General features: G+C 49.0%; 1 protein-coding gene across 1 annotated transcript in view; it reads right to left on the reverse strand.

The window, feature by feature from the left end:
- pde1ca (phosphodiesterase 1C, calmodulin-dependent a) overlaps positions 1 to 27,380 on the reverse strand; it is a gene marked incomplete at both ends in the record, with an annotated part of 43,483 nt that overhangs the window by 3,567 nt on the left and 12,536 nt on the right. The window contains 11 exons of the mRNA XM_080515225.1: positions 2,827 to 2,908; positions 3,690 to 3,810; positions 7,718 to 7,819; positions 7,989 to 8,114; positions 8,421 to 8,521; positions 11,363 to 11,503; positions 13,819 to 13,935; positions 14,226 to 14,292; positions 15,446 to 15,628; positions 17,219 to 17,332; positions 26,709 to 26,868. Coding sequence (XP_080371351.1) covers positions 2,827 to 2,908; positions 3,690 to 3,810; positions 7,718 to 7,819; positions 7,989 to 8,114; positions 8,421 to 8,521; positions 11,363 to 11,503; positions 13,819 to 13,935; positions 14,226 to 14,292; positions 15,446 to 15,628; positions 17,219 to 17,332; positions 26,709 to 26,868 — 1,314 coding nt within the window. The remainder of the gene's footprint in view (positions 1 to 2,826; positions 2,909 to 3,689; positions 3,811 to 7,717; positions 7,820 to 7,988; positions 8,115 to 8,420; positions 8,522 to 11,362; positions 11,504 to 13,818; positions 13,936 to 14,225; positions 14,293 to 15,445; positions 15,629 to 17,218; positions 17,333 to 26,708; positions 26,869 to 27,380) is intronic.

Genomic DNA, 27,380 nt, shown 5'->3' on the forward strand with positions numbered 1-27,380 from the left:
AGTCGCCAAAGAACACAACTCGAAGCCCCAGCTGTTTGATCAATGGAACATGTAACCAGAACAAATGATGGGGCATTGTGTTAAGATTGAACAGTCACAGAGGTCACATGCTGGTTTTCATCCCGGCCAGTTAATTTGTACGCTAATTTCTTGCAAGAAAATGTTGAGATTTGATTATTTGGATACGACTGTGACCTCAGAGAAGAGTCACCACCAGCATCTGACTGTGACGGTGACCAGACGTCAGTCTGAGCGGATTCCACCGTGAAGGTGACGGAACAGAGGAAGGAGAAGAGGACTGAACAACCATGGACTGGGAGAATGAAGCAGTGAACCCTGAAACGTCCAGTCGTTTTGTGTACATCACAACCACCAGTCTTTTCTGTGTTACTAATTCACAAACTGTATATTTATAGAATCTGAAAAGCAACGTGTAAAAAAAGATTCTTCCTGAAAGTTTATTTCACCAAGACGATTCTTTCTCCAAACCACCCCAGCGGAGGGAGACACACTCTGGTCAAAGCCTCAGACAAATGACTCGTCTCTGTTCCCGTTCAATCTCCGTGTTGCATTTGATTACTGTTACGACCTGGCGAGCTTGGGATCTGGCTGTAACATAAGACTGATAGAATGGGTTTTTTAAAGGGTAAATTCAGGTCTATTTTCACAAATAAACACAAGGGAACAGCAAACGGAAACCAAAATTGCAAACTGTAGGCATCTCGGCTGCTGAAGACAAGCAAAACACAAGACAGACTGACAAATCTTTTCTTCCCTTTTATACATTGGTAATCAAATCCAAAAAAATCCAATGGGCTCTCAAAGAGCAGCTACTGCCAGAGTCTAAAGAACAATTACATCAAGCTCAGGTACATGAAAACAAACAAAGGGGATTATAGTACAGAATTTGCACGACTTAAGGAATAACCCCTAAACAGAGGTGAAGTGTGTCACAAAGCACCAGATGCACACAAACAGCCAGAGATTGATGCATCTTCTGGCATTTACAGTCTTCCAACCGGCTCGTTGGGACACAAAGCCAATCCCAGGAAGACACCTGTGCAGAACAATTTGCATACCAAATGACATTGTAGGCAGGGCGTTGATGTAGCCAGCCTATCCCAGTGTTGGGATCTCACAAGACCACAGAAAGTTTGTTCATTTCTAGGGAAAGACAATTTTCATTTGTCATGACAAATGAGTTTGGACCCAGGAATGTGATTGTCTATCGCACCCAGTGGGGGGGCTTTTACCACTGCAGATCCATGCAAATCCTCCCACACTTTCTGATCAAAAGACACTTCCCCCATGCACTCAGCCAGTCACTGATGAGGTGAAGCTCTCAGGATTTGACCAGCACCTAGAGTCTGATCTCCCATCAACCAGGGACCAGGGAAACGACGCCTCACAGAACTTCTTTGTGTTTTCCTCAACCAGCAGGAAAACCATCACAGACCTGAGCGACCAGCTCCTCAGTCTGGACAAAAGGAACAACCAGGAGCTGCAAAGAAGGACTCCTGAAACATCAACTTCATCTTCTTCTCCTCAGCCTGCAGAACCAGCAACCACAGTTAGCAGGAGGTGCTAACTACAGGAGAAGACACCAGCTTCCCTCCAGCAGGACAACAACTGAACTCCTTCAAGGAAGTGGGAACAACTGGGCTTTACCTGAGATTAGTTAAACCTGATGCTATGATAGAACTGTTTAACTTTATGAAGATGTGTTGATTCTGTTACAGTGATCGCGTTCTTTTGATTATGATATTAGGAGCAGTGATCAACCTGTAAACCAACGTTAGCTCTGCCACAGACACAGGGTCTGCATGCTAATCTGCTTTACTAACTTGTTAACTCACAATCCTACACATATCACATCAAAGACAACATCACACAGTAACTGAACACCATCTGATGACTCCTGACGTTTTACAAAACAAGTCTCATTCACATCAAGTCATTCTAGAAATGGTCCTTTAGCAGAGACACACAGGAAGCAGATGCTAAAGACTAGCTTCCATGTTCCATTGTTCTCCAGCACATGGTGGAGACCCAGGACAGACTTCCTGCTCTCTGATAACCTCCATTTGAATGTAGTTTCTTGTGATCCGCCATCTTGTTTTGTAGTTACATCACACATCTCACACACACACTCCCTCCACCTCTCTCTCTCTCTCTCTCTCTCTCTCTCCACACACACACACCTACACACACCAAGCTGTATATAGGTAGTTAGAATCTGTGTTTTATTTGTTTTCATTGTAAATAAATATAATGTTTGGAATCATACTTGCTGTTTTATTAATGAGCACAAAGGTGAATGAAATGTCGACCTCTTCTGTGTCAAGAACTCCAAAATCCTTCAAGCTTTACTGTTAATTCTAGTAATTGTAATTAATTTAACTATTAATTCAAATTCCTGATTAAGTGTTTAGTATATCTTATGAGACTGATAGAACTGAATTGGCTCTCATTTCCTGTTAAGACAGGTGGAGCTCCGAGGTTCTGATACAGGTCAGATTAAATTTTAAATAACATAATTAATAACTATCTTCAATAACTATTAATCATTATCGATTGCCAAACACAACATAAATGGTTCCTAGTGATCCTTATGAGGTAAGAAATCCCCACACCAGGAAGGCACCTGTGCAGATCAATTTGCATGCCACAACACACAGAACATAGGAAAAGGAGAGGAGGCACCAGCCGAGGGCCGTACCAATGACTGATCAGAACATTTTGCTGCAGACTCTGGAACATGTCATGACTTGGGTATGAACACACCTGCTGAATCAGTGAAACATGGTCATTTGTGTTTGACCTTACCGATCTGTGACTGGGCCACCATGGTCGATTTGCGATCACACAGAGGGGAGAAAGGCAGACCCAGCTCTGCTTCTTTATCACCCTGAAAATACAGTTCAGTTAACATGACATAAAGATAACATAGCTAGCATTAATACTTGAAAAAGTAGGGATGCACCAATTTCACCCGTCAGCAATGTCGCCAGCAGGAACACAAAAGAGCAGGAGCGATGTCGGCAGTTTGAGAGTCTTTAATGTTAATGACAACGACTGAAGTAAGACGGACTAAAATCATGTTATGACAAAATATCCAGAGGAGAAAGATAGCTCGTATAACACCAGCAACTTCATCACCAGCAGAGTGAGCTTGATGTCTTTCAGTAGTTTAACTACTGCTCAGTGGATCAGCAAGATTGTACTCTCAGCTATGCTACATGCTAAATTCAAGCCCACATGCCAGTGATCCTAAATGCTTAAGAGTTTCAGACTCACACACCTGCAATGCTACATGTGACAGAGTGGGAGACATGATGTAGCATCGACTTACAGGTTGTGCAGAGGCGGTTTGGCAGCACATATCCTTCACATATTGTTTGCTTATGAAGTATAAATGGGGCTTTATAGCATTGGTACTCTGTATCATCAAGTAGCGAAAGGTTAGTGCTTGTACTTGTATTCATCCGTTGAAAATGGTAGTATCAGTGCATCCCTGAGAAAAAGGCATGGATGTTTGTTTGTATGACAAGCATGGCTTTACATTTTCAGCGAACATCTGGCAGTGAACGGAAACACTTTGTACTGATGAGGATGAAGACCACAGTTGAGGTTGATTTGTAACATTTGTAGTTTAGCAGAATGAGCATGATTTTCATTTTGGTGGGTACCTGTCTGAAGAACTCCTCCAGCAGAGATGCAGTCCAGCGATTATGCAGCTCCCAGCATTTGGCAGGGTGGCTAATATCAGCAGTGTGAAGCAGCAAGGACAAGGCCTTTGGTTTGTCAATCCTGCAAAGAACAAACAACACAGTCACCTTGAGATAAGACTCAATTTAATGCTGAGCAACACCTTTTGACCAAAGTATGAGGAACCATGATCCATTCAATACCTTCAAATATTTCCTTATTTCCATAATGCGTTCATTGGGGACATGGACTGTTCACCAATTCCAGAAAAAAACAAGTTAACAAGTGAATTACCAGCTGCTCACTGCTCAACTTTTTTGGGCGCATTTTATGGTTTTATAACAAGATCGGACTGTGCAATTGTCCTCAGTTGGAAGACTTATGATTCGCTGGCACTACAATCTGAGTGACTTCCACCAGTATTAGCTCACCTGTCCTGTCTCGGCTGGAGCCTCACCTGGAGTTTTTACCTGGACATTGATACTACCTGAGCTCTTGGTCACAGCTTGGACAGAAAGGACAAACATCTGGGGCCTCGTTAATAAAACATTGCGTAAGATTAATGTTCATGCTCCCAAAAGCTGAAAATGCCGTGTGCCCCAAAAGTCCACCTGGAAGGTTCAGTTCAGGCCCCGCCCTCAATACGCCCACTTTCTACCATAAATGGACAAAGTGCCTCATCAATATTTTTACATCTCAATCAGCCTGTTGATCGCCGGCATTTGATGCTAAATCCTGACAGAACAGACGAACAAAAGGAATTTTATGGAGAGAGAAACAGTCTTGGAGGAGGTGGAGGTCAGGAAAATGATATTATTTGGTGTCACAGTAGTGGAATCACTAATACAAGAAAAGCAAGTGCTCAGCAGCTCGTCGTCACTGCTGGAAATAATGAGAATCTGAAAGAGATCAGTAACTGTAGAGGTGGAGGAGAAGAGTCTGATCTGAATGTGGAGGTCAGAGGAGAGTGACATCTAAAGGTATTTTGTGTTGCTGAAAATTACCGTTTATGGAACATTCTTGACTGTTTTTGGGATTGTATTATTTACAAAGAGTATATAGAGTCTGTGTCCGGGGATCGGGTCGTCGAGGCCCCTGCCGTCGACTGCCACCCAATCCACACTGCACCGACCCCAACGGCAGCCTCTGTAGGTGGTGGGCCCACAGGAGGATGAGGAGGAGGGGAGTGCCCTTGTCCCAAGTGGAGGAGTTCAAGTATCTTGGGGTCTTGTTCACGAGTGGGGGAAAGATGGAGCGTGAGATCGACAGGCAGATCGGTGCAGCGTCTGCAGTTATGCGGACGTTGTATCGGTCCGTCGTGGTGAAGAAGGAGCTGAGCCAAAAAGCGAAGCTCTCGATTTACCGGTCGATCTTCGTTCCTCCCCTCACCTATGGTCATGAACTATGGGTCATGACCGAAAGAACCAGATCCCGGATACAAGCGGCTGAAATGAGCTTCCTCCGTAGGGTGGCTGGGCGTACCCTTAGAGATAGGGTGAGGAGCTCAGTCACCCTTAGAGATAGGGGGAGGAGCTCAGTCACCCTTAGAGATAGGGGGAGGAGCTCAGTCACCCTTAGAGATAGGGTGAGGAGCTCAGTCACCCTTAGAGATAGGGTGAGGAGCTCAGTCACCCTTAGAGATAGGGTGAGGAGCTCAGTCACCCTTAGAGATAGGGTGAGGAGCTCAGTCACTCTTAGAGATAGGGCGAGGAGCTCAGTCACCCTTAGAGATAGGGGGAGGAACTCAGTCACCCTTAGAGATAGGGTGAGGAGCTCAGTCACTCTTAGAGATAGGGTGAGGAGCTCAGTCACTCATAGAGATAGGGCGAGGAGCTCAGTCACCCTTAGAGATAGGGTGAGGAGCTCAGTCACCCTTAGAGATAGGGTGAGGAGCTCAGTCACCAGGGAGGAGCTCGGAGTAGAGCCGCTGCTCCTCCACATCCAGAGGAGCCAGCTGAGGTGGCTCGGGCATCTATTTCAGATGCCCCCCGGAACACCTCCCTCGGGAGGTGTTCCAGGCATGTCCCTCCGGTTGGAGGCCTCGGGGCAGACCCAGGACACGCTGGAGGGACTATGTCTCTCTATGGCCTGGAAACTCCTTGGGGTGCCACCGGAGGAGCTGGAGGAAGAGTCTGGGGTGAGGGAAGTCTGGGCCACTCTGCTCGGACTGCTGCCTCCGTGACCCGGCCTGGATAAAGCGGTAGACAATGGATGGATGGATGGATGGACAAATATATATGTATAAAATACTATCAATTTTTAATAAAGAAGTTCATAAAGTAAAACTCTGGAGTATCTGATCATTTGACTTCTTCCCGTTACGGCTGAGATCTGGTGCGTGGAGTTCTGAAACCCAGAAGCAGACCAGGAGGCAGAGCAGGTGCAATTAGCAATGGTTTATTGAGATTGCAAGGCCTGGGAGATGATGAACAGAGACTCCGGCATGCAGAGTGCACAGGCAACAATAATTTCTTTTGATATATGATGGAAACCATTTGACACACACTCCATTCAGCTGATTTTGTGAGTCTTGAAGGCCAGTTTAGTCCACAGGCCTTATGTTTGACACCACTGCCATAACATTAAAGCAGGGCCCTGGTTGGGAATCACTGCTCTCAATCACCTGGAAGTTTCCTTTGGAAACCAGCTGAAGCTGGTCCTGACTGGAGATCTTTAGTGCAGAAGCATGGAATGTTGCTCCAAATCCCACAAGTGTATAAAGTGGTGGGATTGATGGAGGCTGGCTCATCATGGCTGACTCCCGGTTCACTGGAATACAACATAACGGTGTGTGGCTCTGGTCGATTCTCAAACTTCACTTCAGACAAGGTGAGGCTCAGTGGTCACAATCAGCCTCGCTAGTAACTTTACCGTGGCTGGAGCCGACGCTAGCCTGGTCATAGTCCACATGATGTTAATAAAATAACAGACCTGAGCCCTTTGTGTGTGTGTGTGTGTGTGTCTGTGTGTTGTGTTTTATAAATGACCTATCATAGATCACAAATCAGAACATTCTATTATTGTTTATTCCACTATGAACATCAAAACACACCAAACCATGTGTCCAGTATCAGAACTACATGTATGAAGTTTGCAGCAAAGAAAAGCAGGTGAAGATCAGTTCAGTGTTCAGCAAGTTCTGATTGAATAAAGTCTCTGACCCTTCATTGCTCCGGTCAAGCAGATTAGACTGAGCAGAGCGGACAACCGGGCCAAGATGGCGGCGCCACCGCTTGCCAGAGCCAATAGGGAGTAGCGGTCGATGCAGCGTCTACTCTTTATCATCTATGGTCCTCACTCCCAGTCCTTATTCTCCTGGGACTTGTTAGTTTTATTTTGACAGTCACCATAATAACAACCCAATTCAGTGGTCTGTCCCCTAGAATGTTCTCCCACTGGTAGAGTTTAGAGCCTATTGTACTCTGCTGCATGTGTGTGTGTGTGTGTGTGTGTGTGTGTGTGTGTGTGTGTGTGTGTGTGTGTGTGTGTGTGTGTGTGTGTGTGTGTGTGTGTGTGTGTGTGTGTGTGTGATTTCATCTCAAGAGCAAACAGCAGCACCAACTAGTGGACAACATGAAAACTACATTGTTTTCAGTGTTTCTGGCATTTCCATGGAAACTGACAGTTTTCAGAACATTGTTCAGAGTTCAGAGTTCAGAGTGACTCAGGGAAATTCAAGTTCCAGCAGCTTTTTACAGGACAGGACCAGCACACAGAGAACAGAGAATAAAGAATAAATAAAATAGGATAAGGCTAAAAAAAACACCAAAATAAATAATTATGTACAATATTATATAGACTCTTCACTAACCTTAACTAAATAGAAATAGCTAAAAAGAATAAAAACTCCAAATAGAATATAGAAGTGTAAAGTGACAGGTGACGTTTAAAAATGCACTGTGGTTACAGACAGTAACAACTGTTGTTTGAACCTGAAACCTTTATAGGCAGAGACAAAGCATTTGAACTTGAAACACTGTGGTGTGGATGCGGCCGCCGTTGTACTCACGATTCAGGCTGCTGGAGGGAATTCTTCATGGCTTTGATCTGCTGGAAGTGGCAGGACATGTCCGTGGCTAAAACCATCTCCACCACCAGACTCCGTAGTTCTCTGAAAGATTCCATTTGAGTGTTCAACAACACATCCATATTCTTCAGAATCTATGAAAACAACATTTTTTCCCACGACAAATATAATCTGTCAATGTCAAATGATTTATGAGCAGATTAGATATTTTGCTGCACTGGAGCGTCTTGATGCAAACTGTGTCTCCTCTCACCTCCAGTCCTCCTTTGAAAGATTAGAAAGAATATTCATGTCATCATCTTGCAGAAGACGATATGCAGCGCTGACATGGTGGTTCTCCAACACAGCGCGGTCGTTGTACAGCAAGGCTTCATCTGACCTGATGATGTCACACAGTCACATCCATACACTACCTGCACACTCAGCTGTTACAGCTATTTCAGTCTGACATCCCAGATCTTACTCAGACTAAAATGAATTTTTCACTGTTTTAACATTTCCAGCAGAATCGCTGAGAATCAATAGAACAAGTTAGACATTACCAACATTTACACTGACATCATATATTAGGAAAAAACAATCATATTGTGTTCAATATAATTGTTTGGAAACACTCTGAAGGACTTCATGTGGTTTATTGGTTTGACTGTGAGTTTCTAATACGAGTGTTGTTGTGAGAAATTACCTGGTTTGTATATGAAAATTATTCGTGGTTCCTGTGTGTTCAAAGTCATGGATGGCAGCAGCAAAAATAGTTGCAAAGATCTCCAGCTCTGTTAGCCAGTGCTGAGGAGAAAGACAGGCATGTTAATTGTAATTCATCCTCATTGATGTCCTTGGCAGACGCTGAAAGAAAGAACAAACATGAAGAAGCCAAAAATCAATTTGACAAACTATAGACAAATATCTGTGTGGGACAGAATGACTGGAACTATGACTATTTTTGATTTGTATATACTTTCCACGGTTCCTAGTACCTCTCAAACTGAGCACTTGCACTTCTTCGGGAGAAGGTCCAGCGCTCCATTGTGTAGAGTCTTTCCTAATGATCTGTTTCCATTACGCAACAGATGGAGGTTCCCAACAGAGCCATTTTCTTGTACTTGTTTTTTTGCGGCTGAGTAGTAGAATTTGTATTGTATGGTACCTATCTTGTTTCTTTATGGTTGTGGGTAGATTCCCGCAGTACATAACACTAAAAGAGAACTGTATATCTGAGCCTATGGGAGGTGGGTGTGTCCATCCTGGCTCATTTCGGTGGCAGAGGCAGTGGCGACGGATTGGTGCCCCATGGTCCAGTGCTTAGTGCGGGTGGTGGGTGTGAGGAAGTTTGTGTCGGGGGAAAATAGATTGCAGAAGGGAAAATGAGGCAGGAAGGGGCCAGGTGAGGGAGGACCTTGTCGGTGAGCAGGAGGAGCTTGTAGTTGATGAGGAGGAGCTTGTAGGTGAGCAGGAGGAGGATGGCGGTGATGTGTTCTCTGGAGTGGGTGTGAGTGAGGATGAGGCCAGTGGAGTTCTGGATGTATTGTAGTTTTTGTAAATGAGTGGTGGGGAGTCCACGAAGAAGGCTATTTGCTACCATCAATTCTGGAGGTGATGAAGATGGTGGTCTGAGAGAGGGAAGGACTGAGGCAGGTAATAATCCAGAGGTAGAAGAAGGATGTTTTCGTAACATTGTTGTGTCAGTGACATGAGGGGGGGAGTGGATCATGATGCCAAGGTTGCGTACAGAGGGGGGTGGGGTGACTTTGTGGCCGATGATGAGGAGGGTGATGCTCTGTACAGAGGGAACGAGAGATTTAGGTCTGGTGATGAGTTCAGTTTTATTGCTGTTTGAGGAAGCCATTGTCCATCCAGTTATTGACGGTAGTTTCCCCCTCAAAGCCAATATGGCTGGCAGAGACCAACTTGCTGCAGATAAATCCACTCAGTTCAGGCTTCGACCACAAAGTGGATGATACCTGTTCTCTTTCAACAGAGAGCCCCCCCCCCCCCCCCCCCCCCCCCCACAGATCCTCATGAGCAAGCATAAGCGACACTGGAAAGGAAAATCTCCTTTGAGCATGAGGAAACCTTTGCAGAACCAGACTCAGAGGTAGAGGCTTCCTGCCATTCTGTTAGAGGTAGAGAGGATCAAACCTCTGTTACAGTCCGTCTCCTGGTTCCTGGACCAATACACTGTTACAGTCCGTCTCCTGGTTCCTGGACCAAACCACTGTTACAGTCCATCTCCTGGTTCCTGGACCAGACCACTGTTACAGTCCGTCTCCTGGTTCCTGGACCAATACACTGTTACAGTCCGTCTCCTGGTTCCTGGACCAAACCACTGTTACAGTCCATCTCCTGGTTCCTGGACCAGACCACTGTTACAGTCCGTCTCCTGGTTCCTGGACCAATACACTGTTACAGTCCGTCTCCTGGTTCCTGGACCAAACCACTGTTACAGTCCATCTCCTGGTTCCTGGACCAAACCACTGTTACAGTCTGTCTCCTGGTTCCCGGACCAAACCACTGTTACAGTCTGTCTCCTGGTTCCTGGACCAATACACTGTTACAGTCTGTCTCCTGGTTCCTGGACCAAACCACTGTTACAGTCCATCTCCTGGTTCCTGGACCAGACCACTGTTACAGTCCGTCTCCTGGTTCCTGGACCAAACCACTGTTACAGTCCGTCTCCTGGTTCCTGGACCAAACCACTGTTACAGTCTGTCTCCTGGTTCCCGGACCAAACCACTGTTACAGTCTGTCTCCTGGTTCCTGGACCAAACCACTGTTACAGTCTGTCTCCTGGTTCCTGGACCAAACCACTGTTACAGTCTGTCTCCTGGTTCCTGGACCAAACCACTGTTACAGTCTGTCTCCTGGTTCCTGGACCAAACCACTGTTACAGTCTATCTCCTGGTTCCTGGACCAAACCACTGTTACAGTCTGTCTCCTGGTTCCTGGACCAAACCACTGTTACAGTCTATCTCCTGGTTCCTGGACCAAACCACTGTTACAGTCTGTCTCCTGGTTCCTGGACCAAACCACTGTTACAGTCTATCTCCTGGTTCCTGGACCAAACCACTGTTACAGTCTGTCTCCTGGTTCCTGGACCAAACCACTGTTACAGTCCATCTCCTGGTTATTCTATGAGTACCATCAGCGCTAATCAGTGAAATCAGTGATGTATCACGTTTTGGAGTGACACAATGATGTGGCTCTCACTTGACTCCATTAACAGTGGAAAAAGAACCGGTTCCTTGGTGGAGCTCATTTAAGAACTGGCCCTTAACTAGATCCTGGTTCTTTCTGGTGGAAAAGCCCAGTGAGTGACACACACCTGCCGGCACTTGAAGCTCAAAACAAGAGTGAATACCAACAGAAGAACATTGCAGGAGATTTTGGCATCTTCTTGAGGCACTGCCCCTACATTTTGCTGTGTTGGTCATTCTATGATAGCATGAGCATTACAAGTTATACCTCATTGTAAAGGTAACTAATTTGTAATACTATGCCAATTAGCATTATTAAAGGGCACAAATAATTGACAGAAAAAATGTTTCCAAATCTTTTCTGAGGAGTTAATTTACTGGTACTAAAATGTTGAGTTTGTTCTTCTTCATGAGCATTAATGTGTTACCTTACCACCATGCCAGTCTTGAGCAGCAGGTAATGGATGGTCTGCGTGACGTCAGCAGCATGCATCAGGTTATGGTAGGGGTTCCTGTGTTTACTGTAGCCCACCTCCAATGAGTCCACGAATGATAACAGAGCAGAAACTGGGACCTGCCAAGATAATCACAGAAAGAGAAGGTGTGGCAGTTAAAAAACGCATCATGGAGTCAGCCATGATTATTTCACTGTGAGAGGAACGGCACACCACTGCAGCACTGACCATGTTTTTATGCAGTTTTATTTCCCACGTTAAATAGAAATTTGGGAAATAGTATATCTGTGACGATTCACACACCTCGCTCCGGCACCGGACCCTCACGGACACTCCTGCAGGCAATCAGTTAATTGATTGCCCTGCACTCTTAAGCCCTGCAGTGAGGGGGGTCCGGTGCCAGAGGATTGTTTGGTCTCCAGTCCGTGATGTTAGTCTCCTGTTGACTGCTGTCGCACATGAGTCTGTGTTGTCCTCCCCGGGGAGTGAGTGTCCTCACCGGGGTGGGTCCCCGTTCCAAGAAGCCCGTGAGGAGAGTCCCCGGGTCCCGTTCCAAGAAGCCCGTGAGGAGAGTCCCCGGGTCCCGTTCCAAGAAGCCCGTGAGGAGAGTCCCCGGGTCCCGTTCCAAGAAGCCCGTGAGGAGAGTCCCCGGGTCCCGTTCCAAGAAGCCCGTGAGGAGAGTCCCCGGGTCCCGTTCCAAGAAGCCCGAGAGGAGAGTCCCCGGGTCCCGTTCCAAGAAGCCCGAGAGGAGAGTCCCCGGGTCCCCGTTCCAAGAAGCCCGTGAGGAGAGTCCCCGGGTCCCCGTTCCAAGAAGCCCGTGAGGAGAGTCCCCGGGTCCCCGTTCCAAGAAGCCCGTGAGGAGAGTCCCCGGGTCCCCGTTCCAAGAAGCCCGTGAGGAGAGTCCCCGGGTCCCCGTTCCTGTCCAAGAAGCCCGAGAGGAGAGTCCCCGGGTCCCCGTTCGTGTCCAAGAAGCCCGAGAGGAGAGTCCCCGGGTCCCCGTTCGTGTCCAAGAAGCCCGAGAGGAGAGTCCCCGGGTCCCCGTTCCTGTCCAAGAAGCCCGAGAGGAGAGTCCCCGGGTCCCCGTTCCTGTCCAAGAAGCCCGAGATGAGAGTCCCCGGGTCCCCGTTCCTGTCCAAGAAGCCCGAGAGGAGAGTCCCCGGGTCCCCGTTCCTGTCCAAGAAGCCCGAGAGGAGAGTCCCCGGGTCCCCGTTCCTGTCCAAGATCCCGAGAGTCCCCGGGTCCCCGTTCCTGTCCAAGAAGCCCGCTAGTTCCCCGGGTCCCGTCCCGGTTCCAAGAAGCCCGCGAGTTCCCCGGGTCCCGTCACCGTTCCAGCTCCCCGTGTCCTGTCTGCACAATAAAGACTGACATTTGCACCAATTCTCCGTCTTGAGGTCTGCTTTTGGGTTCAAGCTCCACGCACCGGCTCCCAGCCGTGACAAGATCATGATCTTCAACTGCTTGGGTAGTCTCAAAGCACTTTACATTGCTTATGGCATTCACCCATTCACACAGCAACAGAGGCGACCGCCATTCAAGCCTGTAAGCTTCCAATTGGGAGACAACTGCACAACCAAATGAGCTACAGCCACGTATGAGAGATGGTAGAGGATACAATGTCCATATGTTGAAGAAAGACGTTTGAAGACAAAATATTGTTTTTGGGGGGAGGGGGGCACAATCATTTCTTTTGATAGATGATGGAAACCATTTGACACACACTCCATTCAGCTGATTTTGATTGTGATTCTTGAAGGCCAGTTTAGTCCACAGGCCTTATGTTTGACACCACTGCCATAACATTAAAGCAGGGCCCTGGTTGGGAATCACTGCTCTCAATCACCTGGAAGTTTCCTTTGGAAACCAGCTGAAGCTGGTCCTGACTGGAGATCTTTAGTGCAGAAGCATGGAATGTTGCTCCAAATCCCACAAGTGTATAAAGTGGTGGGATTGATGGAGGCTGGCTCATCATGGCTGACTCCCGGTTCACTGGAATACAACATAACGGTGTGTGGCTCAGGTCGATTCTCAAACTTCACTTCAGAGACGAGGTGAGGCTCAGTGGTCACAATCAGCCTCGCTAGTAACTTTACCGTGGCTGGAGCCGACGCTAGCCTGGTCATAGTCCACATGATGTTAATAAAATAACAGACCTGAGCCCTTTGTGTGTGTGTGTGTGTGTGTGTGTATGTGTGTGTGTGTGTGTGTGTGTGTGTGTGTGTGTGTGTGTGTGTGTGTGTGTGTGTGTGTGTGTGTGCGCGTGTGTGGTGTGTGTGTGGGCGTGTGTGTGTGTGTGTGTGTGTGTGTGTGTGTGTGTGTGTGTGTGTGTGTGTGTGTGTGTGTGTGTGTGTGTGTGTGTGTGTGTGTGTGTGTGTGCGTGTGTGAGTGTGTCTGTCTGTGTGTATGACGTCTGGATGATGTCTCAGTTTAAACTCACCTTGAAATGATTTATGACATCATATCGTGTGAGAAGCTCATAAAAGACGAATTTCAGAGCGTGGTCTCCGCTGGCATCGTTCAGAGCGAACACATCAAAAGACCACATGTCTGCATGCTGGGAGAAAAAAAGAAGCAATATCACTTATAAAACTGTTTGAGCAATTCAGGTGAAACTAGACGAGACCAACACAACTGGACAGAACAACTGGAACAGATTCTCATTTCCTACATTGTGATGTGCACGCTCACAGGTAAAGGTAGGTTACCTCCATAGATTCCAACCCAGGACAGTATGAGGTGATGGTGCTGCTCCACCATGACCATTTGGAGTGAATCCATTATAAAAACCCAGTACACCTACAAAACACTCAATCAATAGTAGAATGTTTGTGAAGACGTGTGTACCTTGAGGACAGCAACAGCATTTGGAGGATAAGTCAAACCGGCTGTATGGGACGTCCGTCTGTACATCCTGTAAAAAACATGGAAGTATATTTTTGCTACAACCCTGAGCAGTGTGAAATTTTGAGTACAGAAAAATCAAATGTGAGCAAAATCAAACTTAATCAGAGCAACCAAAAAAATACAATATTCTGCACTCACAAGACTATATTATGTTTGAAACCAGTGGCACCTGGTGATACATTTCTTTGATTTGGCCCTTTATTATTCTTCAATTTCAGCCAAATGCACTGTATGTGCCTTTATAAACCACATTACAATAATCGTGAGAGATGCCTCATTGATGAAAGATATTTGTCTCTTAAACAGCTCGTGAACAGAGAGGCCCCGAGTGGTGAAACATTATAGTTCTTTAGTTATATATGTAGTTCTATATAGTTCTATAGTTCACACACACACACACACACACACACACACACACACACACACACACACACACACACACACACACACACACACACACACACACACACACACACACACACACACACACACACACACACACACACACACACACACACTTTGTAACAATTGATCATCAATCAGTTCTATCCTCTGGATCATACGAAGATGAAACTATGACATAAGAACATGGTTCTGCTGATTCAGCAGTAACGTTCAACTAAGGAAACATCTAGAACACTGCAGCTTGGCTGTTTATGACCAGATGGATCAATAAGTCTGACATTTGAAGAGATTAAATGATTGAGACGAATCAGGATCAATTCTCCACCTCACCATCAGCACCACCAGGTTCCTCGTCTCCACAATGTGATGCTCAAGGTTCTAAGTAGTCGTACCGGTACCAACACTCTCCTGCAAGCTTTATTTTTGAAATCACAAACTTCGTGTGAGAAGTGGTGTACGCATCTTTCAGGACCTTTAGTGCTTCAGCAGCTTTTATAAATGTAGGCCTCTGGTCAGGAAGTGGTGTACACATCTTTCAGGACCTTCAGTGCTTCAGCAGCCTTTATAGATGAGGCCCCTGGACCTGAACCTGGACCTGGACTCAATTGTCTCTAAAACCAGGAGCACATTGACTCAGAGTGATGTTGAGAAATGAATCCATCACGTGTTCCTTCCATAGTCACTGTTATAAGCTGAGGTCACTGCAGGTCCTCCAGTACCTGCTGGGTTACTTCAACCAACGAGTCAATCCAAACCTCTCCACAAAGATCCCAGCCTGCACCACGTGGACGATGCTTCGGAAGCGCGGCTTGTCGTCATTGCGGCGAAGCATCAGACCCCGTTGACGAGTGAACGTTGAAGCCAGCCAATCACGGACCTCCATAGGCACAGAGTCTGACTGGATGTCCCTCAGCTCGTCCTCTGGATCCTCCAGCCGTCTGGAAGGACAGTCACAACATTCTCTCATTCTGCACTGTGGACACACTTCCTGCAAATATTCACATATAAATAAATTCACTCCTAAAACATTAAAGATTATTTTTAAAGTAGCTATGGTTGTAAACATGAAAGTTGACAGAATGTGTGATGCTGCATGAGAGGTTGAAGAGCAGGGTCAAACTAAAAACCATGATCCTGGAGGCAGTCTCCAGCAGGGCGGCGCAGTGGAGCAGTGGAGTGGTTAGCATTCACCTCACATCCCAGCACAGGATTAGGCAGGGTTTGAATTCCAACACACACTACAACAGCAGGTTCTGCAGGTTCCTTCACCTTTGCTGATTTTAGTATTAGTTTTTAAATGTCTTAATGGTCTTGGGCCTTCTTATCTTTCAGACCTGCTTTTACAGTATGAGCCCTCGCGGCCCCTGAGGTCCTCTGGCACCGGCCTGTTACGGTTCCTAGTGCCAGGACCAGGACCTATAGTGAGGCCAGGTTACTGTCACTGTGGCCCACATTTGTAGAACAGCCTGCCGGAGAGCCTCAGGGCCGCAGAGACTGTTGGTGTTTTTTAAAACAGGCTCAAAGTCCACTTTTTTAATTTAGCATTTAATTAGTTGACTATTTTACTTATTCTTTTTTCTAATTGTAGTTCATATTTTAGCTTAATCCTCTATCTCATTTATTAACTCATTTTAGAAGCTCTTATTTACTTATATTTATTGGTTGACTATTTTTACTTTTTATTTTTCTTATCTTTTATTTTCATTTATTGATCCATTTTATTGGCTTATTTATTATACTCCAGTGTCTCCTCACGGGGGCGCTCTTCGTCAGACATTGAGTCTGGTCGGCCTGTGGGGGGCGTCGTCCTGGGGATCGTTCTGTCCTCGGTGGTGGAGCTCAGCCTCTGGTTCACTGACCGTGGTGGGGGCTCCTGACCGGCTGGGTGGGGGCGGTCCCCACCGTAGCTGTAGGCTGTGGCTCCTCTGGGTGCGGACGCCCCCCCAGGGTGGTGTTTTCTCTCCTGGATCCTCACTGCCTGACCATTCTTACATTCTTACATCAGTTTTTATATTGTGTTACGTGCAGTTAGGGCTGGTGGGTGGGTGCTTGTATGCATGTTTGGGTGGGTGTGTATATGTGAGTGTGTGTGGTTGGGTGTGGGTGTGTGTGTGTGTATCTTTCTCTTTTATATGAAGCACTTTGTGTTGCATGTATGTTTGTATGAAAAGTGCTCTATAAATAAAGTTTGATTTGATTTGATTTGATTTGATTTGGCTAATGAAGCTAGGTGGCTTAGTGCTACGCTCTCTATCGTCTACTGTGGTTCCATGTACACCTGCTGCAGTGGCTTGTCTGTCCAGGTGACCAGGTGAGCAGCCCTTGAGTTTGTGTGGAAAACTGCCTCTGCACAGAAGCTCTGACTGGATTTGATTGATTGATTGATTGATTGATTGATTGATTGATTGATTGATTGATTGATTGATTGATCTGATCTTGAAGGATCTGATGTTGTTCTTCAGCTCTGCTTCATCCTCCTCACGGTCGCGTCACGAGTCCTAACCAGAAGCCAGCAGGAAACTCGGTACCTGTTGTCCTCCAGGTAGAGAGACTCAAAGACAGACGCAGCGTACTCCAGGTTTCTCTTCAGCTCCACCACAGACGCCTCTCCTCTCTCCAGCTGCTTCACAAGACATCGTAATCTGCAATACACACCAGGACGTCACCGTCAAGAAACACAAGTCACGAGCAATACTCCACCACTTGTAGCATGTAAAGACCACCTGAACATATTTATGAATATATGAAAATACATAAATATTGTATATATATAAACACAGGGAAACATGTGCAATGTGAAGACGCTCACAGTGGTCATGTCCCAGTGTTTGTAGTAATAACATGAGAAAAAAAACGCAATAATGTTTTCTCTGGATGCACCGATACTGACACCAGTATCAGGCATGGAGCGATACTGCACAAAGTACTTGTGCTCCTACTTGGAAAAAGGTCCCTGATATAGCCAGGTGAGTGTTGTGTGACATCATCTGTCTGCGACATTCCATGCTGCTACGCAAGAGAGCACAAGATTCGTTAACATTAATGACATAGATTAAAGAAAGACAGATCCATCCGTCCATCCGTCCATCCATCCATCCGTCCATGCATCCATCCATCCATCCATCCATCCATTCATCCATCCAGTTCCTATCCTGCTTATCCAGTTCCAGGTTGGAGGGTGCTGGAGCCAATCCCAGCCTTCTGTGGGTGAGGGCAGGGTTCACCTGGACAGTTGCCAGTCTGTAAATTATGTTCTGACCAAATATCAAGAGGAAGAGAACGTTCACCAGCAACTTCATCACCAGCAACTTCATCAGCAGCAACTTCATCAGCAGCAACTTCATCAGCAGCAACTTCATCAGCAGCAGAGTGAGGTTGATGTAGCTCAGTTGTTAACTGCTCAGTGGATACGGGCGAAAACAACTTCCTGGAAACGCTTGAAGTCTGGCTTCTTGTTCAAGGTGGAGAGGATGCTCCTGGTACTAGTCCTGGCCCTGGCCATAGTCCTGGTCCTGCTCCTGGTCCTGGCCATAGTCTTGGTCCTGGTCCTTGGCATATTCCTGGTCCTGGTCATAGTCCTGGCTGTAGTCTTGGCCATAGTCCTGGTACTTCTCTTGGTCCTGGCCCAGGGCATAGTCCTGGTCCTGCTTCTTGTCCTGGTCACCACGTTGGTAGTAACTAGTTCTTCTGCACATGCTCAGTAGAGCCAATCGTAACAGTTTGCTCTGTGGTATCATGACTGTCCAGATTCTCCTGGACTTGATGCCTTTATTTTGACAATCACCATAATTGCAATCCAACTTGGTGGTTTTATTTTGACAGTCACCATAATGACAATTAAACTTGGTGATTTTATTTTGACAGTGAATGGAGAATGGAGTGGGTGTGTTGGTGACGTGTGGGGGTGTGTTGGTGATGTGTGGGGGTGTGTTGGTGATGTGTGGGGGGTGTGTTGGTGATGTGTGGGGGTGTGTTGGTGACGTGTCTGGTGTGTTGGTGACGTGTGGGGGGTGTGTTGGTGATGTGTGGGGGTGTGTTGGTGATGTGTGGGGGTGTGTTGGTGACGTGTGGGGGGTGTGTTGGTGATGTGTGGGGGTGTTGGTGACGTGTGGGGGTGTTGGTGATGTGTGGGGGGTGTGTTGGTGACGTGTGGGGGGTGTGTTGGTGACGTGTGGGGGTGTTGGTGACGTGTGGGGGTGTGTTGGTGACGTGTCTGGTGTGTTGGTGACGTGTGGGGGTGTTGGTGATGTGTGGGGGGTGTGTTGGTGACGTGTCTGGTGTGTTGGTGACGTGTGGGGGTGTTGGTGACGTGTGGGGGGTGTGTTGGTGATGTGTGGGGGTGTGTTGGTGACGTGTGGGGGGTGTGTTGGTGACGTGTGGGGGTGTTGGTGATGTGTGGGGGGTGTGTTGGTGATGTGTGGGGGTGTGTTGGTGACGTGTGGGGGGTGTGTTGGTGACGTGTCTGGTGTGTTGGTGACGTATGGGGGTGTGTTGGTAACATGTGGGGGTGTGTTGGTGACGTGTCTGGTGTGTTGGTGATGTGTGGGGGTGTTGGTGATGTGTGGGGGGTGTGTTGGTGATGTGTGGGGGTGTGTTGGTGACGTGTGGGGGGGGTGTTGGTGACGTGTCTGGTGTGTTGGTGACGTGTGGGGGGTGTGTTGGTAACATGTGGGGGTGTGTTGGTGACGTGTCTGGTGTGTTGGTGACGTGTGGGGGTGTTGGTGATGTGTGGGGGGTGTGTTGGTGATGTGGGGGGTGTTGGTGACGTGGGGGGGTGTGTGTTGGTGACGTGTGGGGGTGTTGGTGATGTGTGGGTGTGTTGGTGATGTGTGGGGGTGTGTTGGTGACGTGTCTGGTGTGTTGGTGACGTGTGGGGGGTGTGTTGGTAACATGTGGGGGTGTGTTGGTGACGTGTCTGGTGTGTTGGTGACGTGTGGGGGTGTTGGTGATGTGTGGGGGGTGTGTTGGTGATGTGGGGGGTGTTGGTGACGTGGGGGAGTGTGTGTTGGTGACGTGTGGGGGTGTTGGTGATGTGTGGGGGTGTTGGTGACGTGTGGGGGTGTGTTGGTGATGTGGGGGGGTGTGTTGGTGACGTGTGGGGGGTGTGTTGGTGACGTGTGGGGGTGTTGGTGATGTGTGGGGGGTGTGTTGGTGATGTGTGGGGGTGTGTTGGTGACGTGTGGGGGGTGTGTTGGTGACGTGTCTGGTGTGTTGGTGACGTATGGGGGTGTGTTGGTAACATGTGGGGGTGTGTTGGTGACGTGTCTGGTGTGTTGGTGACGTGTGGGGGGTGTGTTGGTAACATGTGGGGGTGTGTTGGTGACGTGTCTGGTGTGTTGGTGACGTGTGGGGGTGTTGGTGATGTGTGGGGGGTGTGTTGGTGATGTGTGGGGGTGTGTTGGTGACGTGTGGGGGGGGTGTTGGTGACGTGTCTGGTGTGTTGGTGACGTGTGGGGGGTGTGTTGGTAACATGTGGGGGTGTGTTGGTGACGTGTCTGGTGTGTTGGTGACGTGTGGGGGTGTTGGTGATGTGTGGGGGGTGTGTTGGTGATGTGGGGGGTGTTGGTGACGTGGGGGGGTGTGTGTTGGTGACGTGTGGGGGTGTTGGTGATGTGTGGGTGTGTTGGTGATGTGTGGGGGTGTGTTGGTGACGTGTCTGGTGTGTTGGTGACGTGTGGGGGGTGTGTTGGTAACATGTGGGGGTGTGTTGGTGACGTGTCTGGTGTGTTGGTGACGTGTGGGGGTGTTGGTGATGTGTGGGGGGTGTGTTGGTGATGTGGGGGGTGTTGGTGACGTGGGGGAGTGTGTGTTGGTGACGTGTGGGGGTGTTGGTGATGTGTGGGGGTGTTGGTGACGTGTGGGGGTGTGTTGGTGATGTGGGGGGGTGTGTTGGTGACGTGTGGGGGGTGTGTTGGTGACGTGTGGGGGTGTTGGTGATGTGTGGGGGGTGTGTTGGTGATGTGTGGGGGTGTGTTGGTGACGTGTGGGGGGTGTGTTGGTGACGTGTCTGGTGTGTTGGTGACGTATGGGGGTGTGTTGGTAACATGTGGGGGTGTGTTGGTGACGTGTCTGGTGTGTTGGTGACGTGTGGGGGTGTTGGTGATGTGTGGGGGGTGTGTTGGTGATGTGTGGGGGTGTGTTGGTGACGTGTGGGGGGTGTGTTGGTGACGTGTCTGGTGTGTTGGTGACGTGTGGGGGGTGTGTTGGTAACATGTGGGGGTGTGTTGGTGACATGTCTGGTGTGTTGGTGACGTGTGGGGGTGTTGGTGATGTGTGGGGGGTGTGTTGGTGATGTGGGGGGTGTTGGTGACGTGGGGGGGTGTGTGTTGGTGACGTGTGGGGGTGTTGGTGATGTGTGGGGGTGTTGGTGACGTGTGGGGGTGTTGGTGATGTGTGGGGGTGTTGGTGACGTGTGGGGGTGTGTTGGTGATGAGGGGGGGTTATGGTGACGTGTGGGGGTGTTGGTGATGTGGGGGGGTTATGGTGACGTGTGGGGGTGTGTTGGTGATGTGGGGGGGTTCGGGTGACGTGTGGGGGTGTTGGTGATGTGGGGGGGTTATGGTGACGTGTGGGGGTGTTGGTGATGTGGGGGGTTTATGGTGACGTGTGGGGGTGTTGGTGATGTGGGGGGGTTATGGTGACGTGTGGGGGTGTTGATGATGTGGGGGGGTGTGTTGGTGATGTGTGGGGGTGTGTTGGTGACGTGTGGGGGGTGTGTTGGTGACGTGTCTGGTGTGTTGGTGACATGTGGGGGTGTTGGTGATGTGTGGGGGGTGTGTTGGTGATGTGTGGGGGTGTGTTGGTGATGTGTGGGGGGTGTGTTGGTGATGTGTGGGGGTGTGTTGGTAACATGTGGGGGTGTGTTGGTGACGTGTCTGGTGTGTTGGTGACGTGTGGGGGTGTTGGTGATGTGTGGGGGGTGTGTTGGTGATGTGGGGGGTGTTGGTGACGTGGGGGGGTGTGTGTTGGTGACGTGTGGGGGTGTTGGTGATGTGTGGGGGTGTTGGTGACGTGTGGGGGTGTTGGTGATGTGGGGGGGTTATGGTGACGTGTGGGGGTGTGTTGGTGATGTGGGGGGGTTATGGTGACGTGTGGGGGTGTTGGTGATGTGGGGGGGTTATGGTGACGTGTGGGGGTGTGTTGGTGATGTGGGGGGGTTATGGTGACGTGTGGGGTTGTTGGTGATGTGGGGGGGGTTATGGTGACGTGTGGGGGTGTTGGTGATGTGGGGGGTTTATGGTGACGTGTGGGGGTGTTGGTGATGTGGGGGGGTTATGGTGACGTGTGGGGGTGTTGGTGATGTGGGGGGGTGTGTTGGTGATGTGTGGGGGTGTGTTGGTGACATGTGGGGGGTGTGTTGGTGACGTGTCTGGTGTGTTGGTGACGTTGGTGATGTGTGGGGGGTGTGTTGGTGATGTGTGGGGGTGTGTTGGTGATGTGTGGGGGTGTGTTGGTGACGTGTCTGGTGTGTTGGTGACGTGTGGGGGTGTTGGTGATGTGTGGGGGGTGTGTTGGTGATGTGTGGGGGTGTGTTGGTGATGTGTGGGGGGTGTGTTGGTGATGTGTGGGGGTGTGTTGGTGATGTGTGGGGGGTGTGTTGGTGACGTGTCTGGTGTGTTGGTGACGTGTGGGGGTGTGTTGGTGACGTGTCTGGTGTGTTGGTGACGTGTGGGGGTGTTGGTGATGTGTGGGGGGTGTGTTGGTGATGTGTGGGGGTGTGTTGGTGATGTGTGGGGGGTGTGTTGGTGACGTGTGGGGGTGTGTTGGTAATATGTGGGGGTGTGTTGGTGACGTGTCTGGTGTGTTGGTGACGTGTGGGTGTGTTGGTGATGTGTGGGGGTGTGTTGGTGACGTGTCTGGTGTGTTGGTGACGTGTGGGGGTGTTGGTGACATGTGGGGGGTGTGTTGGTGACATGTGGGGGTGTATTGGTGACGTGGGGGGGTGTTGGTGACGTGTGGGGGTGTGTGTTGGTGACGTGGGGGTGTGTGTTGGTGACGTGTGGGGGGTGTGTTCGTGACATATGGGGGTGTATTGGTGACGTGGGGGGGTGTTGGTGACGTGTGGGGGGTGTGTTGGTGACGTGGGGGTGTGTGTTGGTGACGTGTGGGGGGTGTGTTGGTGACATATGGGGGTGTATTGGTGACGTGGGGGGGTGTTGGTGACGTGTGGGGGGTGTGTTGGTGACGTGTGGGGGTGTGTTGGTGACATGTGGGGGTGTGTTGGTGATGTGGGGGGTGTTGGTGACGTGGGGGTGTGTGTGTTGGTGACGTGTTGGGGTGTTGGTGATGTGGGGGGGTTATGGTGACGTGTGGGGGTGTGTTGGTGATGTGGGGGGGTTATGGTGACGTGTGGGGGTGTGTTGGTGATGTGGGGGGGTTATGGTGATGTGTGGGGGGGTTGGTGATGTGGGGGGGTTATGGTGACGTGTGGGGGTGTTGGTGACGTGGGGGTGTGTGTGTTGGTGACGTGTGGGGGTGTTGGTGATGTGGGGGGGTTATGGTGACGTGTGGGGGTGTGTTGGTGATGTGGGGGGGTTATGGTGACGTGTGGGGGTGTGTTGGTGATGTGGGGGGGTTATGGTGATGTGTGGGGGGGTTGGTGATGTGGGGGGGTTATGGTGATGTGTGGGGGTGTGTTGGTGATGTGGGGGGGTTATGGTGACGTGTGGGGATGTTGGTGATGTGGGGGGGTTATGGTGACGTGTGGGGGTGTGTTGGTGATGTGGGGGGGTTATGGTGACGTGTGGGGGTGTGTTGGTGATGTGGGGGGGTTATGGTGATGTGTGGGGGGGTTGGTGATGTGGGGGGGTTATGGTGACGTGTGGGGGTGTTGGTGACGTGGGGGTGTGTGTGTTGGTGACGTGTGGGGGTGTTGGTGATGTGGGGGGGTTATGGTGACGTGTGGGGGTGTGTTGGTGATGTGGGGGGGTTATGGTGACGTGTGGGGGTGTGTTGGTGATGTGGGGGGGTTATGGTGATGTGTGGGGGGGTTGGTGATGTGGGGGGGTTATGGTGATGTGTGGGGGTGTGTTGGTGATGTGGGGGGGTTATGGTGACGTGTGGGGATGTTGGTGATGTGGGGGGGTTATGGTGACGTGTGGGGGTGTTGGTGATGTGGGGGGGTTATGGTGATGTGTGGGGGTGTTGGTGATGTGGGGGGGTTATGGTGACGTGTGGGGATGTTGGTGATGTGGGGGGGTTATGGTGATGTGTGGGGGTGTTGGTGATGTGGGGGGGTTATGGTGACGTGTGGGGGTGTGTTGGTGATGTGGGGGGGTTATGGTGGCGTGTGGGGGTGTTGGTGATGTGGGGGGGGTTATAGTGACGTGGGGGGGTGTTGGTGACGTGGGGGTGTGTGTGTTGGTGACGTGTGGGGGTGTTGGTGATGTGGGGGGGTTATGGTGACGTGTGGGGGTGTTGGTGATGTGGGGGGGTTATGGTGACGTGTGGGGGTGTTGGTGATGTGGGGGGGGTTATGGTGATGTGTGGGGGTGTTGGTGATGTGGGGGGGTTATGGTGATGTGTGGGGGTGTTGGTGATGACGGAGGTTAAAAGAGGAAGTGCAGTGACGCATGGATGAATGTTTGACAGGTGAACTTTCATGTTGTTGGAGGCAATAAAGAAAAGAGCAGCTTGACTCCTTCATCCATCTCCTCTTTCACAGCCTCCACAACAGTCACCATAATAACAATCTATCTTGGTGTTCTGTCCACCAGAATGTTCTCCCAGGGTCCATGTTTAGAGCTCCGTGTTCTCTGCTGCATGTGGGTGTGGCTTCATTACAAAAACAAACAACAGCACCAACTTATGGCCCAACATGAACATGACATTGATTTGAGTGTTTCTGCTGTTGTCCTAGAAATGGACATCATTTTCAAAACGTTGCACCGTAAACATGAAACGTTTTTGAAACAAAAAGTGAAAACGATGTTAGGGTTAGTCACACTGTGTGAGCAGAGCTTCAGAGGGACTCTGCCGTCCCCCAGTGCTCTGCTGTCCCCCAGTGTTCTGCCGTCCCCCAGTGCTCTGCCATCCCCCGGTGCTCTGCCGTCCCCCAGTGCTCTGCCGTCCCCCAGTGCTCTGCCGTCCCCCAGTGTTCTGCCGTCCCCCAGTGCTCTGCCGTCCCCCAGTGCTCTGCCGTCCCCCAGTGCTCTGCCGTCCCCCAGTGTTCTGCCGTCCCCCAGTGCTCTGCCGTCCCCCGGTGCTCTGCCGTCCCCCGGTGTTCTGCCGTCCCCCGGTGCTCTGCTGTCCCCTGGTGTTCTGCCGCCCCCCAGTGCTCTGCTGCGGCAAGCTTGTGGAGGATCGTCTGTACACCTCTGCGGGTTTCCTCAACCTCTCCACTGAAATGCAGCTCCTCCACCACAACAGATGATCAGGAGAAGCAGACACCACCACCATGGACTGACTGGAAATGTCTATATTAATGGATGATCCACTACTGTGCATATTACAGACTTTTGAACTGAAAGTCTGACCTCTGACTAGTTGTAATGGAACCTAAAGTACATAGACCTTGGAACCTGGCAATGTGGAACTCAACTGATGAGGCGGTGATCCTCAATAAAGCAGGTCCTGAACGCAGGCTTTAAAAAGCCTCGGACACCAAAACAATCAGGAACAAAAGCAGTACAAAATAAAAGTATTTTTAGTAGCTTGAAAATAAATGAAAGAAATACATTCAAACAAGTAATGAAGAATGTCAAACTTAGTCTCTGGATCTTTGTGTTTCCCACCACCACTGACTACACCGTCCAGTGGGGAACAAAAGTCAAAGCTCCCTCATCACATAGGTCTTTACCATGAGATCTTGATTACAAGAATAAGTGTTTCTCAGTTGAGCTCAGATTTCTCTTCCAATGTTAATCTCACTTTTGGGGTCTTCCACATTTGCGATCTCTCAGCAGAGACTGTGAGCGAAGATCTATTGTTTATTGGAAAGCCTGTGCAAATAAGAATGTTTTAAGTCCTGACTTAAAAGAAGTGAGTTTGTTGGATGTTCTGATATTTTAAATCAGTGGTCCCCAACTACGGCCCGCGGGGCGGATATGGCCCGCCTCCACATTTGGCCGGCCCCCTGAACAATACCAGAAACACAATTTCATTTTGATTTTTCATATACAGTCAGGGCTCGACACTAAGGCTTGCCCGAACATCCGGCACAAGTAAAAGCTTTGCTAAGGTAAGTGAATCATCCAGTTTGCCCGAACGGGCCAAAGGTTTTCTTGGCAATATTTTGACGTTTTTTGGGGGAAAAATCTCTGGGTATTGTAAACAGATCATGCGGTGGCAGGCTGCCACCATTTCTTGCCCTGAGAGTGTGATCACGTGATTCTCGCGTGAACGCCGATGATAACATGGGAAGATGCTTGACGCGTTATCGCGGCCGCTATTTTCTTCCCAATTCGTGATCCCCATTCAGGTCAGTGATGCTGCGTTTTACCTGGAAAACAAGCATTTTGATTGGATAGTGTTGCATAATTCCTCAGGATTCCGTCAGGGAAACTCCTCATTGTCCACCATTTTGAATTTTTCACTTCCGGAAACATTCAGATCGTCACTGGAACATATTAAAAACTCACTCGAATTCAACACATAGAAACAACTTCAACTAAAACAACATATTTTTGATTATTTTGACTTTCTAATCCCGAAGTTTCAAAACTTTTTATGGTTCAGAAAAGAGTTGAGGTAGCAGGAAGCAGAAGAGGAACAGGGACAGGATTTCATTCCTGACTTTTTTTTCTGTGAAGAACCTGAAGAGGGTTATTTGGTTATGTGTGGCTTTCTGGAAAACAATATTTTTTTTAACGTTTAGGCACCCCTGTGATCGTCACACTTTGACCCTCACATGATCATTTTTTGGGACCCCTGGTTTAAATGTTCTGATGTGTTGGATGTTCTGATATTTTTAATGTTCTGATGTGTTGGATGTTCTGATATTTGTAATGTTCTGATGTGTTGGATGTTCTGATATCTGTAATGTTCTGATGTGCTGGCTGTCCAGATGTCATGTCTGACCTGACGGCAGCTTTCTCCATGGCGTCGGCTGCATCAGGAACTGGCAGCTCGTCGGCCAGGATCTCCTCAGCACTACGAGGGTCCATCTGAAGTCTTTTCTTGTCTTTGAATCCAACGGCAGATGTGACAGCGGTGCACAGTGCATTCTGGGACCATGAGCCTGAAGAACCCAAACAATTTTATTGAGACAATATCACTGCTTCATTTTTTTTTTAAGTACATCAGCAGTAGGAAGTATAGCCATAGTGTAAGAAATTAAAAATGAAACGTGATTACATGGAATCATTCAAAGATACAAATGTAGCTGAATTATGAGTGTTAAAAGCGGGAAGTCTCTTCATATTCATTTTCATGTCAATTCTCATGTAAATTTCATGTCAGCTGTATACTTGAGAAAGCAATAAAATATTTGTGGCAGAGAGGCCATTTAGAGTGGTGCTGTTGCAGCCACATGACACATGGGGGCTCTGCTCTGCACTGAAGGGCTTTTCTGGATCTTGCACTTACATATTTCTGTTATCAAAATGTCAATATATATTTTTGCATCCAAGGCCAATAAAACCTCTGCCCAGTAAGGTGTAAACCGTGTTATACCCCTAAATGTCCCATCTCACAATGAAGGTACTTGTATACCAGCTCTTTGTACTTTTCTGGAAGCACAATTTGAGTACA

The sequence above is a fragment of the Blennius ocellaris genome, assembly GCF_963422515.1.
Source record: "Blennius ocellaris genome assembly, chromosome: 19".
Taxonomy (NCBI): Eukaryota; Metazoa; Chordata; class Actinopteri; order Blenniiformes; family Blenniidae; genus Blennius; species Blennius ocellaris.